The sequence below is a fragment of the Panicum virgatum genome, chromosome 5K, assembly GCF_016808335.1.
Source record: "Panicum virgatum strain AP13 chromosome 5K, P.virgatum_v5, whole genome shotgun sequence".
In the NCBI taxonomy this organism is placed as follows: domain Eukaryota; kingdom Viridiplantae; phylum Streptophyta; class Magnoliopsida; order Poales; family Poaceae; genus Panicum; species Panicum virgatum.
The window spans coordinates 17,670,955-17,688,386 of NC_053140.1; the positions used below are offsets into that span (position 1 = coordinate 17,670,955).

Below are 17,432 nucleotides of genomic sequence, written 5' to 3' on the forward strand. Positions count from 1 at the left end.
TGCTGCAGGGTGGCTATCCTTTTATAGAGGCAGCGGGAGCCGAGACGACGCAGCGGGCACGAAAGGGGCCAAACGATGACTCTTGGAACACGCCCAAGGGGCACGCCCGGATGGCCATACGAATCAAAAGCTCGGCGATCACCGGCTACGCCGGACATGGGCCCGGCCGGCGCCGTGCCGGCCGGCCGGTGGTCGCGGCTATCCATATCATGCATCAAGCGCCCGGTCCGGATTCCCCCGGAGCTAGCTTTGTGGGCGCGAAGACCCCCACGGCGACGCCGCGCGGCGAGAAAGATATACACGATGTGTGGGTGCGCGCGTGGATTGTGATCGATGATGGCGTCTCCTGTGTTAAAGGAGTGGTGGCGTCTCGGCTTCCTTTCTCCCTCCGCGTGTGGATCCTCTCTGCGCGCGCGCGCGCGGCCGGATGATCGAGATACGGCTGATCGCCAACCGTACAAATTATGAAAATGTTCGCCGCTGCATTTTTCAGATTTGAGTAGAATTTATTTATCCAATAGTAGAGATCGACTCACATTTATTACAAGCGAGATGATGAGCAAAATTTAAGTTCTGTGAAGCCTTGCGTTCCACCAGAGCCACACACGTAAAAGGTTTTTGCTACAAGAGATCACGGAGGAGACCGAATCCGCGGCGGGCAAGTTTTGGCTAGCTGGTGGTGGATTCCGAGAGAAGCCAGCCAGCTTGGCCATGCCATTGTTCTTGACTTATCATCAAAAGCAGATTTAGCATCTTTTTTTTTTGCGAAAAAAGCAGATTTAGCATCTGGCTAGCTTCTGCTTCACTTCCTCCTTCACGGATGGGATGAATCGGCCGGACTTCACTTTTCTGTATGTAGCGGCTGGTTGCCTAACGTTGCTGCTTTTTGCGTAACCTCTAGTGGTAACCGCCGTGCAGAGCTATCGCGGGCCGAATCCACGAACGAAGCCGCGAAAGGGTGAGCGCCGAAATTAAAGGGATCCCATGCAAGTCTACTCTACGCTGTGTGGCGCCGAACGTTCGGTAGCGCACTAGCTAGGACGAACATGCTGCATGCCGAGAAGAAAAGTAGCCCTTGTTTTCTTGGGTGCATGATTATTCAGAGAGTGGCTACATGCATGATTTATATATGTATAGTTCAGTGTCTTTAATTTGTTTCTTGTTTAATTTGTGATCGATCATACGCATCATGTGCGTGGTTGCCAGAAACTGATGAACAATCAGTAGTTAAGATATATTTTTGTTCTAATTAATTCAGAGGGGAATGTATACAGCACATGGATCAGGGATTCAGCATTATTATAGAAATGGGGCTTGCCTGGCTGACATGTCAACTCAACTGCTATATTGCCATGGATGGTCCATGGGACTTTTTGATTCAGACGTTGACACCTAGAGAAACTAAGCTCCCGATATCCTTATAATTAAGTGTTGGGACGAGAAGTATATGTACGAAATGTGCTCGGCCTCTTCTTTCCATATTTTCAGAAATGCTGCAATCAGGACGGCGGTTCTGATCAAAACACAAGAGCAGACTATATATATATATATATATATATATATATATATATCTGAATTTGTTGTGAGTTGGAGTATAGTTCACCCAAAGGATAATAGTGTATATTTCTTAATTATTTGATGCTGTCAGCCTGTCACCTGCTAAATATATTTGCTTGAACAGAAAAATTATTATGCCGCTTTTGAATTTCTGAGAAAGAAATTTGAGCACTGCATCTCTCCCCGCCCATAATTTTTCTGTTCAAGCAAATATATTTAGCAGGTGACAGGCTGACAGCATCAAATAATTAAGAAATATACACTATTATCCTTTGGGTGAACTATACTCCAACTCACAACAAATTCAGATATAATATTAGTTCAGCTTATGTTTGGATATCTTGGACACAGCTGCATTCATAATCGAGCTTTACTGTTTTTGGATCAAGATGAAAGCATGAACATTATTGTGCCATGCTATCATACTGATTGTACGTAGGTAAATGCCCCTTCGATCGTGTCATGATCCAGGAAAAATTTAGCATGGACAGTTAGGAAAACCCAAAGTCAAAGCATGAAACCTTGGTTGCTTGGGGCCGATCGACATGGTGGTTCGAGGTACAAAATTCATTTGCCCCACAAATGGTTTGGCATAAACGATGATGGTCCAGAAAATACACAAGGTTAACCTAAAGTCCAATGAGCAGAATATTAGCATGCGACGAGATGCATTGTTCTAGGAAAGGATGTATGCCGGCTATATGCTAGCTGCCCTCTGTTACCTCCTCTAGTGAAAAAAAAATGTTGGTACCCCAACCATCTGGTGGTACTGAACTCCCTGAATTCTGTGGCAGTGTCTGCTCCTATACAACAACCAGATTCTGAGCCAAACAAAAAGAAAAACAGCAACTAAGTATGCAGTTGGTAGTCCACATATGCATGGCCTACCATATATACGAATACGAATTGTGAATCTGGTTGGGAAAGAGAGCTGAAATATATTGGGAAAGAGAGCTGGTGGTGGACGCAATTATACGATTCTGCAGGTTGAACTTTCCAGTATATATTCGGCACGTACCATTACGCGGCGTATGATCCCCATGCCCTTACTTTCTATAAAGAGCTGACAATGATCTGGGTGGGTATGTCATCTTGCAATTTGCAGAAGAAAATTGTGTGCTGCATAAATATTTTCTTTTCAGGATAAATATCATTCTTTTCAGGTTGTTCTTGCAATCTGACTTTCTTTTCAGGATTATTCTCGGAGAAAATATATTCAGGATTTCAGATGGCGACAGATTCACATAAATAAATATTTGATCTTTTATTGGAGGGACGCGAAGGTTTAATGTGCTTATTTCAGTGACCGATGTATGTCGTTGGCATGATAATGTGGAGGAAGTAGTAAAATAAAAGATTCGTGTGTGCATTTGTATATGGACCAAAAACGCCACTACTAAATTCACGCACAGTTCCTTTTCAAAAATAAAAAGGTCAGGCACAATTGGAAGGAATAGAGAAAGTTTTCAGTTGGCAGAAGTTAACTGTAACGGACTAAACTGAAATTAACCATGAAACGTAAAGGGAAAACACAAGCTGAAATACAATAATTAACACTGAACCTTGCACGCTTAGTTCGTTCTTTCTTTCTGGACTGAATAGCAGTCAAGTAGGTCACGAGGCAGCAGGCAAGAAGATCGCAGACTTGCATGTCTCAAAACCTAAATCAGATGAAGCAGTCGCCGAAGAAACTACTATGCTGCAAAGATACAGCACCCTCACGCTAGCTCTAGGCCACGGAGCCCGGCGATCAACGAGCGCCGATCTCAAAGCAAGACAAGCTACCTCGGCTGATAACTCATGGTTCGAAAAGTCAAAGTGACTTGGGTTCATCATCAGTTGGCCGCCTGCGTGAGCAGCTTGGCGCGCAGCTCCGCCGCGTCCACCTCCTTGGCGCCACCCGCCGGGCGGTAGTACCCGGTCACCGGGTCCGGCACCCACGCCGTCTTCTCCGCAGCTGCGGTGTTCACTTCCTTCTTGCCCATCACGCGCTTGGCCGCCGCTTTCTTCTCGTCGTCGGCCCTCCGCCCGGCTCCCTTCGCCATGGCCGCGGCCACGGAGTAGGCCCTCCTGCAATATCATTCATGACCAAAAGAAAGAACTTGTCAATACATAAGATACTTTTGACAGAATACATCAAACAGGTTAAATAAGCTCCAAAGCATACACGCCTGATTCAAATCATGGCAGAGCTTGCAACTGACCTTTGAGCCAGGTGGCCGACGCAGCTTGATGCAACTCTCTCCATGGAAGAAGCAAGCAGGGGACTAATTGAACTTCAGCTCTCCGTTCAACTCTGCGCTAGCTCTTTCTCTGTATCTCTCTCGAGGAGCTTCTCTCTTCTCTCTGAGGATCTGTTTGAGATGCGAGGAGAGATGCTGCAGGGGTGGGCCTGTTATATAGAGCGAGAGAGGAGACACGGAAGGGACCAAATCATGGTGACCACGGGATTAACGAAAGCCCAGCTCTTGGAACATGTCCAAGGGGCAAGGCCAGATGGCCATACAAATCAAAAGGCAACCAGCTCCAACCTCCAAGAGGCCGAGCCGCACACGCTTCGTTGTGGCTGTCATGGCACCTGCCGGCCGGCCGGCCGCCGGTTAGGTCTCGTTTCGGCTGGGATGGGATCTCGACTGGTCTTAGCTCGATTCCCGGATTTTGTGGGTGCAAGGTGCGTGATTGCGACGTCCGTTCGGTTGGCTGAGTTGGAATGGAGAAAGATTATATTTTATATGATTTTATTGTGCGTGAATCATGATGCGTCTGCTTGTCTAAAGAACACGGTGGCGTCACAATGGAGATGGAAGGCTTCTTTTCTCCGCGTGTGGGATCTTCTCTGCACGATTAACTTTGGGATCACGTGTTCCCTCTCGCTTCACCACTAATTGATGAGGGAGAAGTGCTACTACTACCTCGGTACAAGCTAGTTCATGTTCTTGGTACCAATTCCCTGTGAAATTGCTTAAAAAGATCTCACACTTGAGTAATAAGATAAACAACTCTTGCTGATTTCGTAATTAACAGAAGCTGGATCTCCAGGCCGCTAATTAAGGAAGTCAATCCCTACAAACTAGGCCATATATATAGTGGCAAATTCGAATTAAAAAAGTGCATGTAGTACCTTTGAAGAAGTTTCCACTAACCTCAAACAGTTTCTCCACTCTTGGCGCCGCCTCTCATCTTATTACGTACTAAGTATTATTATGAAATATAAATACATGAATTCTGCTAGAATGCCGGTTATGGAAGATTGTGAGTGTTATATATATATATATATATATATATATATATATATATATATATATATATATATATATATATATATATATATATATAAGGGGCTATAGGGGCTCCGGATAGCTGCTGATATGATCGTTGCATGAGAAATAGCGGACTATAGTGGCGTAATAGCAAGCCGAATAGAATTATTGCTAAATCCTATAACTACTTTTTTAAAACACCGAAGATGGTACAATTTGCACAAGGAATTCGATGACTGAATTTACTTGACGCCGACGCTAGTCGATTGAAGATTTACGTAACCGTCATGTAACCATCATCTAAATTTAGTCTACTAAAGATTTGAGGTCGAGGCTTAGGCTAAGTGTTGCCAAAATCAAGTGGTTTTGCCGGCCAATAGTGGGGGTAGGTTGCGGGGCGAGATGGCGTGGAGGTAGGGCACCACCACACCACCCAGCGTGGCGGTGGAAGACAATGGTTTGTTATGATGGTGGTGGGGGCCGGGCGTCAAGCTCCAATGAGGTTATTGTAGTAGTTGTCAAACTACAATGAAGCAAGAACCGAGTTTCCTCTAACAGTTTAGGAGGAGAAACCGAGAGGCAGGCAGAACACACACAACGGTTGAGGGAGGAGATTGTTGGCAGGCTGGCAGTAGCCGCAATATATAGCACTGAAAATGGTAGCGAACAAGGCAAGTGGGCGTGGAGGTGAGTGACATGGAGGCACCATCAAATTGAGGAACGAGATCGAGAAGAAACGGACAAAGAGAGAGATAAGTGATCGAGTTATATATAAAAAGTAAGAGTAGGGCTGATCTTGACATCGAATCATGGTCCAAGGCTGAAAAAGCTCCAATGCCAGAAAGCTGGAGTTACATGCGTGTGTTCATAGGAGTAAATGTACGTATCTGAGTTGTACTGTATAATTAAAAAAAAACTGGAGTTACATCTGAAAACCAAATGTCAGTTAACATACACTGAGACACTGCTCCCGGTGGGATCCAACCGCAACTATATCACTAGAAACTTTGCCACAAAAGATCACTGATGAGACCGAATCCGTGGCGGGCAAGTTGTGTTTTTTTTTTATCAAGGCGGGCAAGTTGTGTTGGCGCTGGATTACCCGAGGAGCCACCCTGGCCAGGCATGACCTATCGAAGCTACTACCACGCGTCACACGCTTGCTTCTTCTCAAAGACTCGAACCCAATGTTCACGGGCGAATCGAAGTTTACTTTTCGCGTGTGCTCCAACTGGTTGCCTAATGTTCAAAGGTTCCACGCGCCGACACGGATTGCTCGCATGCATACATGGATGAAGCGTGAACGGGGGCAAAGGGCCGACGGCGATAGGGATAGCATCCCGGCGTGTGACCCCAGTAGACAACAGACTTTTCATACTAAGCCCCCTCACTCTAAATTTTATGTCTTAGGTCTAAACTAGCTCAACAAATCGGTTTATATATGTAATTCTGTCAAATTTATTTTAGAACAATTTTTTTCTGAAATAATATTTTAATTATTCCAGTAATACAAAAAATGTGTTCCAAAACAAAAAATAGTTATGGGACTTTGTGTGATGATTTGACTGTCGGTCACACGTGTAACACTTAATATTTGCGCAGCATGCATCATGCAGGTCCGCTCGGCGGCACCAAACATCCGGTAGAGCACACAAGCAGTATATTGCATAGCTTTTTGTTCAGGCATGCGTGAGCATCATGATCCAAGAGAGTAGGACGCAGCTAGATAGGATGGAAAGCTGCTTTTTATTACATATATAAAGAGAGTTGTTTCCATAATATAAAATGCTCATCAAATTTTTTGAAATCAATAGTGATATGCGGCATCCGACAGATTATATTGATAAAATTTTGGAGTAACCAAAACTAGAACAAGCAAAAGCCAGGATGTCCAAAAATTAATAAACAATATTACTGGCCTTGTTTGGCGATAATATCCGTCATAAATTCATAGTTTTTTCCATGCTACAGAATGCCCACCAAAAATTTTCCCTTTCTTCTTCTATAGCGATGCCTGGAAATGAACTTAGTGAGTTGCCGTACCTGCACATAAGAATTTATCTTTTTTTTCTTCTCAAAACAATATTGTTGACACAAAAATCAACACAATAAAATCCGAGGGCAGGTGTTCGCCAAATTCCGGAAAGTCAACCAAGCGTGCCAGTCAATTTGACCTGTAATTGACAAGGGATAAAGCAAAATTAAATTCGAGTGTGTATCGACTGGGATTCCAAATATCTCTCACACAGCCGTATCGGCAAGTTCTGCCGATAAGGAAAACGACAAAAGATTATTAAATGCGGGTGCGTAGTAAACGAGCACGCCGGCAGGTTTAGCCGATGCGAAAAACGACAAAATCAGCTTAGAATAGCCGATTGCACGTGTGTAACAAGATCTAAACTACGAATATGTAACTCAGATGATTCAGCTCGAAACAGATCTAAACTGGCTTTTAAGATAATAAAGTGTTACTACAAAACCTAAAGCCGATCTAATATGCTTCTAAACGGATAGATGTGATAATGGCTAAAAACATAGAAAAAACCTACAAATCTAGCCGGTATCGATAAATTGTGAATAAATTTAGACGAGAAAATAGCGATGCGCCCGAGATTAAGGCCTAGATAAACTCGATAACTGTTGAATAGATTTGAACGAAACCACAGCGATACGCTCGGTAGCTAAAGCTCAAATATACTCGGTAAAATGAAAACTCACCAGCAAATCAAGTCGCTCGAATGTGTGAAGTGTCCTTGATCAACTTGATAGAACTCGTCGAAAAAAAAGAGGCGAAGTCGCCGAAAAGTGCGAGAAAATTATAAAGAATTGTTGTTTTGGATGTGTATCAACTTTTTTCCGGCCCCCTACAACTGATATTTATAGTCTACGCTAACAAGTCCTAGCCAATTACGGCAAATACATTACTTGACTAAAACATAAAGACTTTTAAAAAATAAACTAACTAAGGATTACAACCGAATCATCAGGATCTTTGTAAAGTTCGGGCTTCCTTTTTTCCTTCCTGACTCATCGGCAACTTCTTATCGGCCGATCACCAAACCGTACGAATCAACATCTTCACGGAATATTCTTCCAGCCCATCGGCTGCACTCCATCGGCTGGTACTGATTCTGTACATCTTTCGGTTTATTTCAAATAGGCAACTCTTCCTTCACCAAATCACCTTCCTTGACACGTGTCAAAAAATAGTGTCAACAAATATAAATTTGCCCTTTTCTGATAATTCGGAAGAGGAGTGGTGGTTCACCTTGGTGAGCTGCAGGAAAAAAAAAAGAAAAACAGTGTTAAAAAGAAATTTCAGAAGACCAAAGTGTCTCCCCAGCTTTCTGATGGGATTGACACATGTGAAGGAGATGTACCTAAGATTTGATCTAGGTATAATCTTAGAAAAGGGAAGTCTATTAAAATTATTGCTAAATGATAGGAATTATCTAGAATTGTAGATGAGTCTCCAAAAAAAGGGTTGGGTTCATTCACTAAAGAGCTCATATCTGACCGTCAAGCTGACTTCATTGGTCTTCAGGAGACTATTAGGAAAAAAAAATACTCACACAAGCAAAATAGAGTATTATTAAAGGTGATCTACTAATTTTATTATTTCATCTATTATATTAAAAAGAAAAGATCATAGTATAAACTAAAAGAAAACGAGAGTTAATGAAATAAAAAGCATCATGACTCGGGGTGGGCACAATTAACCGAGAACCGAACCGAAATAACCAAAACCGAAATCGAAATAATTGAAACCGAAACAATTCGTTCCTTATTCGGTTCCAGAAAGCATGGAACCGAAATAACCGAAAAAAATTTGGTTCCTACTCTCGGGTAACCGAATTAACCGAAAGAACTGAATTACATAAAACTTGCATTTTGTAACAGAATATTTAGTTTATATGTGATGTATCATACTTCAATTACTATGTATTTCTCTTACTATATTGTCATTGTTCCCTTCTCAATAACTATTCTCTAAAATAAATGAAGTATTGTCTAGATTTGCTATAGAACATGTGTGTTTTTCTTGTTATCTTAGCTTCTGGTAAAAAGGTTCAGTTAGAACCGAAACCGAACGGAAATAATTAAGAACCGAAATACTCGGTTTCCAAAATTTCTAGGAACTGATCGTTTCCTATTTTTTAGGAACCGAATTTCTTCAAAAATCGAGGAACCGATCCGAATTGAACAAAACTAAAGAACCGAATGCCCACCATGAATCATGACTACATGATTTACACCTGCTGAGCATTCACTGTTTACCCTTATCGCTAAGTAGAGTTACCATAACATCTCAAAACTCACGAACTATTTATATTTGACTTGCTAAAACCTTAATTCAAGCTAAGCTATACTTAGAATCAAGCCAAGTTTAACCTAACCTGGAGCTCGCGAACCCCAACGATCCGAGATTGAGGTATTCAATGAAACTCGAGTATTTTGGTTTGCGTGGTATATGTTTGCATCATGTTACCTTATTAATTAAATTTCCAACCATCAAAAAATAAAATAACATAGCCGGAGGCTAGAGCCTTGCATTAGCTAGCAAGCTACTGTGTTGTACAAGCTAAAATAGGTACAAAATAATGCTTACTCTATTCTCTTTTCTCTTTTAATAGTTCTATTTTATCTTGGTACAATGATCTAGAAGAAGAACTTTGCTTATCATCTCATTCATGACTCCTGATGATTTTTTATGCATCTTATGCTCCATTCGTTTTCATTTACATGTCGTATTGGGTTTGTTCTAAGTCAAACTGGACTAATTTTGACTAAGTCTATAGAAAAATATAGCAACACTTATACTATTCAACAGATGCACTATCAACATACATTTTATGATGGATCAAAGAAACAAATTTGGTATTGTAATTATTATAATTTTTTCTATAAAGTTGGTCAAAATTTGTCAAATTTGATTTAGGACAAGCCTAATATGACATGTAAATAAAAAATGGAGGGAGTACTTAGACTAATCTTTTTTAAAAGAAATTACTCAGGAATCGAACGGCCATCCGTATTTTTCCAAGATGTCAACTCAGTATTGATGCCCTCAAAAAAAAAACTCAGTATTGATAATAATGATCCGGAGGAGCTACTCATTGACAGCCTCAGAGCTCAGCCGCTCAGGGCCTCAGGTTCATCTCCTCCCTCTGCTTCTCTTCTCAAACCTTTCCCTTGTCTCCAAGAGATCCTCCCTTGCTCGAGATCTTCCTTCCCTACCTGGCGGCGACGACTGGGCGAACGGCGGCCCAGCCCTTTGCCGGCGACGAGCGCATCCTCCAGGTATGCCGCGCCCGCCCCTTCTCTTTCCTTTGTGCTGTGCAAGACGGAGCACCCCAGACCCTAACAAAACTATCTGTATTTGGATCTGCAACCAGTTACAATATATTGAATTACCTACTAACTTGGATTTCGTCTGCAAGAACAATTCGTTTGCAAGAACAAGAATAATCGGGTGTACTCCCATGTCCTATGCTGGGTCCGCCCCTGTCTGCTTCCCTGTTTGCTTCTAAAAAATGCAATCGGCTATGCCAGCAATTTTCTGACTGCTCGATTCATTTGGCTGTGCCCTCCCCTCCCCTCCTTCACATTGCAGATAGAAGAATGCGCAGATAGTCTAAGCTTCCGATCCAGACATCAAGGCAACAATGCTGCACCACCATAGTGCGCTTGTCTCTGCGCACCCAACGATTTGTTCACCCGCTAGGCTTGCTTGTTCTTCCATATTATGTAACAAAGCAAACAGAAGAACCACCGCTTCACCGTCAACCAACCGTGCAAAGTTGCTCCAGCTGCGGGGGTGGCCTTCTACACGGCAGCGGCGCACCATCCCTCTCGCCAGTGGCCAGTCACTGCCAGGATACAGCCCCGACGATGCTGATCAAAGCCTTCAACCAAGCGACAACATCTCTTTCGCTGCTGCAAAGGAGGCTGTCATGTAAGATCGTCTGTTCCATTATATGTAAATGGAACCCGTGTCCGGACTACCGCTTTGGTTTTCACGTCTCTTGCTCTTTAGACTCTAGGCCACTGCTATGTTGCTCTATGTACCAATGTCTATCTACTGGCATACCATCATCATTCTCTTTTGAATCATCCATCTCCAGTTAAAGTAACGTACAATTGCTAAGTTTCACCTGCTTTTGCCGTGTTGACTTTGATTTTGTACAACCATTCATTCTAATCTTTACAGTTAATTGACATATTTGTGCCTTGTGTAACAATCAGAGGAATAAACAGTGGGATCAATTCTGGGAGTGTCAGCAGTGAGCTAATTCTTCTAGCTCTACCGGCAGTCTTTGGTCAAGCTATTGATCCAATGGCGCAACTTATGGAGACTGCATACATTGGTAGATTAGGTACCTCCTTTTTGCTGCTATATTTTGTTTTCTTTCACTGTGTGCCAGATTGTAGGTTCACTGCTTAATTTTTATTGCCATAATCCATCCAATGTTTGTTTTCTTTCACTGTGTACCAGATTGTAGGTTCACTGCTTAAGTTTTATTGCCATAATCCATCCAATGTTGTCTATTCTTGGTACTTCTGTTTTTGGTAGAAGTAGATTTTGTCCTTATGTAAAATAATCTGGTAGCGACACCCAACTCAGTGGCACTATTTTCTTTTTTAAAAAAGGAAAATCTGAAAGAAATTCACTGCAGCTGCAACATTAGCTACAGTACAGTATGACTGAACTCGAATAATACTACTGTTTCATTCTCTATAAAAAAACTCGACCGGTGGGGGAAGAACCACCCCACGGCATTGTATTAAGAAGGGACCGTATGACCCCGGTCGAGAAAACGCCCCGAACCCTGGCCCATGCCCACAAGGGCCAAACCGAACTTGGGCCGGCGACCACCGTAACATACAGGCCGGCGCAGCGCACCGTAACCTGGGCCGGCGACGCAGCAGCCCAAGCCAGCGAGCACAGCGAGGGGTTTTTTTTGGGTGCAAATACCAGGGTTCGAACCCTGGCTGGTGGGCACAACCAACGACCGCCACACCAGTGAGCTTCGCTCAGTTTGCTTGTTTCACTCTATCAATAAGCAACTATTTGGAATACCAGAGTAGTGCTGTATATCATCCCATTTCATGCCTTCTATTTTAATTTGTAACGAATAGGCATATTACTGCATGAACTCATCCGTGTGCTAGCGTACCACCTTACATCTCCTCCATGGCCACTGCTCACGTGAAAAAACAGATTCTTCTGACCCTAGTGTGGCAATTACCGAAGCACATTATTCTTTAGGAGATTGTGCACATTGTGAAATGCCATGCAGAACCTTATGCATGTTAGGGAATCACCTATGTACATGCCTGGTTTTCTGGTGAAATGTATTGTACCTTTACTTTTTGTATGAAAGCATCTGTTAGTTTTTGCTCACCTTTAGCATATGTTATGAAAGGTGCATTGGAATTGGCTTCGGCTGGTATTGGTGTATCGATTTTTAATATTGTGTCAAAGATCTTCAACATACCATTGTTGAGCATTGCAACTTCATTTGTGGCAGAGGATATTTCTAAAAGTGCTATCAAGCATCCTAGTTCAGGTAGCTTAATCATCAGATAAATGCCAATTTTTTCAACTTAACATATAGTTATGTATATACTTGCTTTATAATTCAGGTGTTAGATTTGATTTCTGATATCATTGCAGGCAAATTGGAGCTTCAATCTGTATCATCTGCCTTGATGTTAGCTGCTGGAATTGGTATAATTGAAGCATTAGCATTGTTCCTAGGATCAGGATTGTTTCTTAAACTAATGGGCGTGTCACCTGTATGTTTAGATTATGATCCTTATCACCGTATTTTTACTTTGTGTTATAGAGAATAGAATTGGCAATGACTCTTTGACTGGATACAAAACAAGTAATTTTGCATCTGTTGCAATTTGTTAGATATCTCAGACTAGTCTTTACACAGGTCTCTCCAATGTATAAGCCTGCAAAACTCTTTCTTTCATTGAGAGCTCTGGGAGCCCCTGCAAATGTGCTTATGCTGGCAGTCCAAGGTATCTTTCGGGGATTCAAGGACACCAAGACTCCAGTGTTTTATATAGGTAACTACCGAGAAATACTATATGTTTTCTTGCAAAGGCCCACCCCTCTTCTTGGCTCCATTTCAAAAAACCCACCATAGCTGCACTCATCCGATTCTGTCCGCGGTTTGAGCCAGGTAGCTTGGCCTGTACCCTGTAGTAGCTCCGCATTGGTGAAAATGCTGGAGTTGGCTGAGTGCTTGCATGGTGTGGTGTTTTTTGCATTGTATACTTGTATAGTCACCTAGGTTCTTGTTTTTTTATTACATTTCTTTTGCCATTCTTACCTTATATTTATCTGTAGTAATTACATCTGTTGTGTTGTGGAATATCACATAATTGTTCCTTTGTGCTTTAAGCTGTTCATAAGCAAGTTTTGTTTGAACTATATTGTTTCAGACTATTTTCTGATGCCAGATCCGTCTATTCTTTCACTTCATGATGCCCGTAACATTTTCATAATCTTTAGGATTGGGCAATCTCTCTGCTGTAGTCCTTCTTCCTCTACTTATATATGGCTTTCAGCTTGGCATAACCGGAGCTGCAATTTCTACTGTTGCGTCCCAGTAAGTTCTTATTAGTGGTACTTTGTACTCGTAAGTTGGGTCCCTGAGAGCTGTGGCTACTGGTGCTTACAATTTGAGTCTTTCTACAGTCATTTCCAATCTTGATGCAGGTACATTATTACAATTCTTCTTCTTCGGTCTCTTAGTAAAAGAGCAGTTCTACTTCCTCCGAGACTAGACCAGTTAGAGTTCGGTGGATATCTGAAATCTGGTAAACCTTTGATGCTGCTAGTCCGCTAGTCAATTTGTTCGGCTTTGGTGCATTATATCAAACTTCTTCATAATGTGTTTTTACCAGCTTTTATAGTATCTTTTATTATACACACTCTGCCGTTTATCAGATTTTGGATTTTACTTCCATGGTGATTTAAACTATTTTGGTTAATTTAGAAATTGGAACCATTCATAATTCTATTTCTGGCAGCACGATGCATTTAATTTGGTCCAACTCAAAATCTATGAAACAAAAAAGAGTAGCCAGCATGTTCTAGCTGAAGACTGTATTGGCCTGTATAAAGTCCTCATTCTCTGGCCACTTGTATATCTTCGCCATAACCCACAATCAATGAGCTAACACATTAAAATATGGAGTATGGACTATGGACATTGTGATAAAAATATCCATTTGTTCTCTTTGCGTCTTTGAAACCATTTCAAATTAGTTATCTGTATTTTAGGACTTAGGAGGAGTATTTACTGTGTGATTAATACTACTGTAAAATAAAGCCAGTATTTGCAAGCACTATAAAGTATGCTGTCAGTGGTAAAATCCAGGCCTGCAGCATAGTCTTTTCAGATCTCACGCCAACCTTCTGGGCACAAATAGTCAAATATGCTCATGCTCTGTTTTCCTATTTTCTTCTTGTTTTCTGTATTCTTTTTGCTTCTTTACTTTCTTTATCTATGTATTCTTGGAATTTGTAGGTGGTATGCTGTTGGGGAGAACTCTCTCAATTCTATTAACTATGACCATTGGTACATCAATGGCTGCTCGACAAGGCCCAACAGCTATGGCTGCTCATCAGATTTGTTTGCAAGTATGGCTTGCTGTGTCTTTGCTTGCTGATGCTTTAGCAGTTTCTGCCCAGGTATGTTTTTTCAGTTTTAGAAATCATTCTCCCTTTTCTTTTGTTTCCCTTAGGCCTACCGGCCTACTATGCTATATACAGAGCCTGCAAACTTCTAGTATATACTTTTAGATACTGAGTTTATTCTAGCTCGATGATCTGATCATTAATGTAGATTTCATATCAAGGCTGCTGGTGTCCCCAATTTTGAAGTTATCATGTTGCAGTGTTTAAAAAATCTGTCAAAACATCATGTATGCAGTACATAAAGTTATGTATAGCTGCAATATTTCCAATTCATCATTGATGTCAACAAACGAAATATTTAAGTAGTCAATCTGGCACTGTTCGTCATGTGCTGACCGTAATGTCTTGTTTCTTGAATCTCAACATCAAAGATGAGTTTAAGATTGAACTTCTCAGGTTTCTGAAACTTTTTGTATACTAAACATATTATTTCTGATGATTTTTTTAAACATGGCAACATGTTGGATTTACCTATATTTATGCTAAATGGGACACCCGAACCCCAACCCCAGGACACCGATGAATTTCTGTTGGATGATGATCTATCATTTGCAATAGTCCAAGTGACTCTGCTTACATTTTTAGGCACTAATAGCAAGCTCTTATGCAATAGTGGACTACAAAAGGGTTCAGAAGATAGCAATGTTTGTGTTGCAGGTGATTGTATTTTACGTATGATTTATTTTAGTCTAGTTTGCGATATGGATGCATGTTCTTACTATTCTTGTATATTTTTCTCTCTTGCAGGTAGGAGTAGTTAGTGGATTAGCCTTGGCTGTTGGTTTGTATGCCTCATTTGGCAATATAGCTAGACTATTTAGCAGTGACCAAGAGGTCCTAATGGTTGTCAAATCATGTGCATTGGTAAACCTTCTGACATTACTGTTAGTTTCTATGTCATATGCATTTTTTTTCTAATGTTAACTTTCGTTTCAGTTTGTCTGTGCCAGTCAACCAATTAATGCCCTGGCATTCATTTTTGATGGTCTACATTACGGTGTATCAGATTTTGACTATGTTGCTCAAGCTACTGTATGTGAACTATCGCTCACTAGCTTTTGGTATGCTTTGGTTCTTCAATTGTTCACTGATTTCTTGAATTCTCTTACTATAGATTGCGGTCGGGGTCATGTCATCACTGGTCCTGTTATGGGCTCCATCTGTATTTGGCTTGGCTGGAGTCTGGATTGGTTTGACTACACTCATGGGGTTGCGCATGGCTGCAGGCATCTTGAGGTGATAATGTTTATTATTCTATTTTCATTTATTTATGGTCCTGAAATTTATTTATTTAGTCTATTCTATTTTATAATAAACTTATTGTGCTGTTATGTAACCATAGACATGTAACTATCTCCCTTTTTTTCGCGTTCGTGGTTTAATTAATTTCATTAAGATCGATGCTGGCTTAAAAGTGAAATCGATAATTGTAGTCGATGAAGACTGCTTCCCATGCTGCTCACCAGGAACAGCTTACATCAATGCCAGGAAGCATTGTTTTTTCTTTGATCTTTCAGAGATCCTGACTATTTGTGACACTTTTCAAACCATCAGCGTGGTAGGTGAATTTTATGTCATTTTCTGTGTATCAACTGGGACCTGGCTGCATATGGTTATCTAACAATCTAACAATTTCTTCATTTCATGAACACAACCCTCTGGTTGGTAAAGGCACAGTTTTGTAGTTGCTTATTAGAAGGAACACCTTGACACCTTTTTTTGCTTTTTTTCATTAATGCAATGCATGCCCTTTTATACGCTGTTTCCTCTTGATGAAATACATGCCTGAGCACGTTCGCAAAAAAAATGCCCTTTTATACGCTGATTAGTGAACTCACTGGCCAAACCTCAGGTTGCTATGGAAATGGGGGCCTTGGTCGTTTTTGCATGAGGAGCCATAATTTGAGGTTTGTCAATTATCAGCCTTTGCAGCTCGGAATATGTCTTGGTTCTGCAGTATATTTCCAATGATGAACATTGTTAACTTTACTGGAGATTTGCAAATATTATCTGCCATCAAGTGTCAGGACTCACTCAACCCTACTCTGGTACTCCCCTGGCTCAAACAAGATCCGACTTCATTGCAATTCTTGTTGGGAGAACTCTGGGCTGCTAGACCCTTGGAGCTGCCACATGCTGCTTTCATGGTACAAGCACAAGGAGCGATACTTAGTGTCTATGCAGCCAATTATCTCACTTGGCACAGGTGCTTCAGCAGAGGTAGATTTGGATCTGGTTGGAAGCCATCTGTACATTTTCTGGCATGTTGTTTCCAGATCAATGTCAATAGAGACTAGTTATTAGTTTCATAATATGAGAAGGTGCCATTGTTCAACTCCGTTTTGTAACATTTGCAACGATGTCTATTAATTTAGTTGAAGCCGACGTCAGATGCTGGTAGCTCTGTTTCAAAAGGAGGCGCTAGGCGGCGCCTGGGCACTATGCAGAGTAGCACTGCCTATCTGCTGCTGGGCGTTTTTCCACCTAGAGCAATGTTTTAGCTTTCCACACCTGACTCTTGACTGTGGATCCCAATAGTATTTCCGCCACTCATAAATTCTTTAGTATGTAACTATATTATTTTATAACTATTCGAATATAGCTTGTATTCAACTAACTTGAAAAGTTTGAAAGTTTCTCTCTGTGACTCATGGCTAATAATACTGATTTTGATATGGTTATTGATATGTCGTATTGCTTTAGTACAACTAATTTACTAACTATAGTACATGACTAATTATATTAGTTTTAGTTAACATGGCCAATGACATTTAATTTTAATTTTGAATGGACTATATTCAACTTTTTTAAGTATGAATTATTCAAAAGTTGCATAAGTAGACTAATTATGTTTAAATATCTATATTTGTCTATATGACTAATTTCAACTGTGA

General features: G+C 41.2%; 2 protein-coding genes across 5 annotated transcripts; one reads left to right on the plus strand and one right to left on the minus strand.

Moving 5' to 3' along the window:
- Window positions 1-3,027: 3,027 nt before the first annotated feature.
- Window positions 3,028-4,125, minus strand: LOC120706740 (protein SENESCENCE-ASSOCIATED GENE 21, mitochondrial-like). The gene is made up of 2 exons (XM_039991452.1): window positions 3,762-4,125; window positions 3,028-3,627 (listed from the first exon to the last, which is right to left on the minus strand). The coding sequence occupies exons 1-2, from the start codon at window positions 3,803-3,805 to the stop codon at window positions 3,393-3,395; spliced, it is 279 nt and encodes a 92-aa protein (XP_039847386.1). The 5' UTR covers window positions 3,806-4,125; the 3' UTR covers window positions 3,028-3,392.
- A 5,798-nt stretch (window positions 4,126-9,923) lies between these two features.
- On the plus strand, window positions 9,924-17,178 carry LOC120706741 (protein DETOXIFICATION 45, chloroplastic-like). 4 transcript variants are annotated; one of them, XM_039991455.1, is made up of 15 exons: window positions 9,924-10,118; window positions 10,432-10,773; window positions 11,064-11,194; window positions 12,245-12,388; window positions 12,496-12,617; window positions 12,764-12,899; window positions 13,348-13,444; window positions 13,555-13,655; window positions 14,369-14,532; window positions 15,124-15,195; window positions 15,286-15,402; window positions 15,475-15,570; window positions 15,653-15,774; window positions 16,391-16,445; window positions 16,560-17,178. In XM_039991455.1, exons 2-14 carry the CDS (start codon window positions 10,484-10,486, stop codon window positions 16,437-16,439), a joined length of 1,641 nt encoding a protein of 546 aa, XP_039847389.1. In that variant the 5' UTR covers window positions 9,924-10,118; window positions 10,432-10,483; the 3' UTR covers window positions 16,440-16,445; window positions 16,560-17,178. The 4 variants fall into 4 exon arrangements, 3 of the variants coding, with proteins under 3 accessions (XP_039847389.1, XP_039847387.1, XP_039847388.1); XM_039991454.1 differs by adding an exon at window positions 10,259-10,314 and having other exon boundaries at window positions 9,961-10,118; window positions 16,391-16,938; XR_005688412.1 differs by having other exon boundaries at window positions 9,926-10,118; window positions 15,051-15,195; window positions 16,391-17,178.
- The last annotated feature ends 254 nt before the right edge of the window (window positions 17,179-17,432 follow it).

Excerpts from the sequence above, each read along its gene's own strand:
- LOC120706740 (XM_039991452.1), bottom strand. The coding sequence starts at position 3,805 with ATGGAGAGAGTTGCATCAAGCTGCGTCGGCCACCTGGCTCAAAG. Across the intron at positions 3,628-3,761 it reads GTCGGCCACCTGGCTCAAAG|GAGGGCCTACTCCGTGGCCG; the intron begins GTCAGTTGCAAG and ends ATGATATTGCAG.
- LOC120706741 (XM_039991455.1), top strand. The coding sequence starts at position 10,484 with ATGCTGCACCACCATAGTGCGCTTGTCTCTGCGCACCCAACGATTTGT. Across the intron at positions 11,195-12,244 it reads TGCATACATTGGTAGATTAG|GTGCATTGGAATTGGCTTCG; the intron begins GTACCTCCTTTT and ends ATGTTATGAAAG. Across the intron at positions 15,403-15,474 it reads TTGTCAAATCATGTGCATTG|TTTGTCTGTGCCAGTCAACC; the intron begins GTAAACCTTCTG and ends CTTTCGTTTCAG.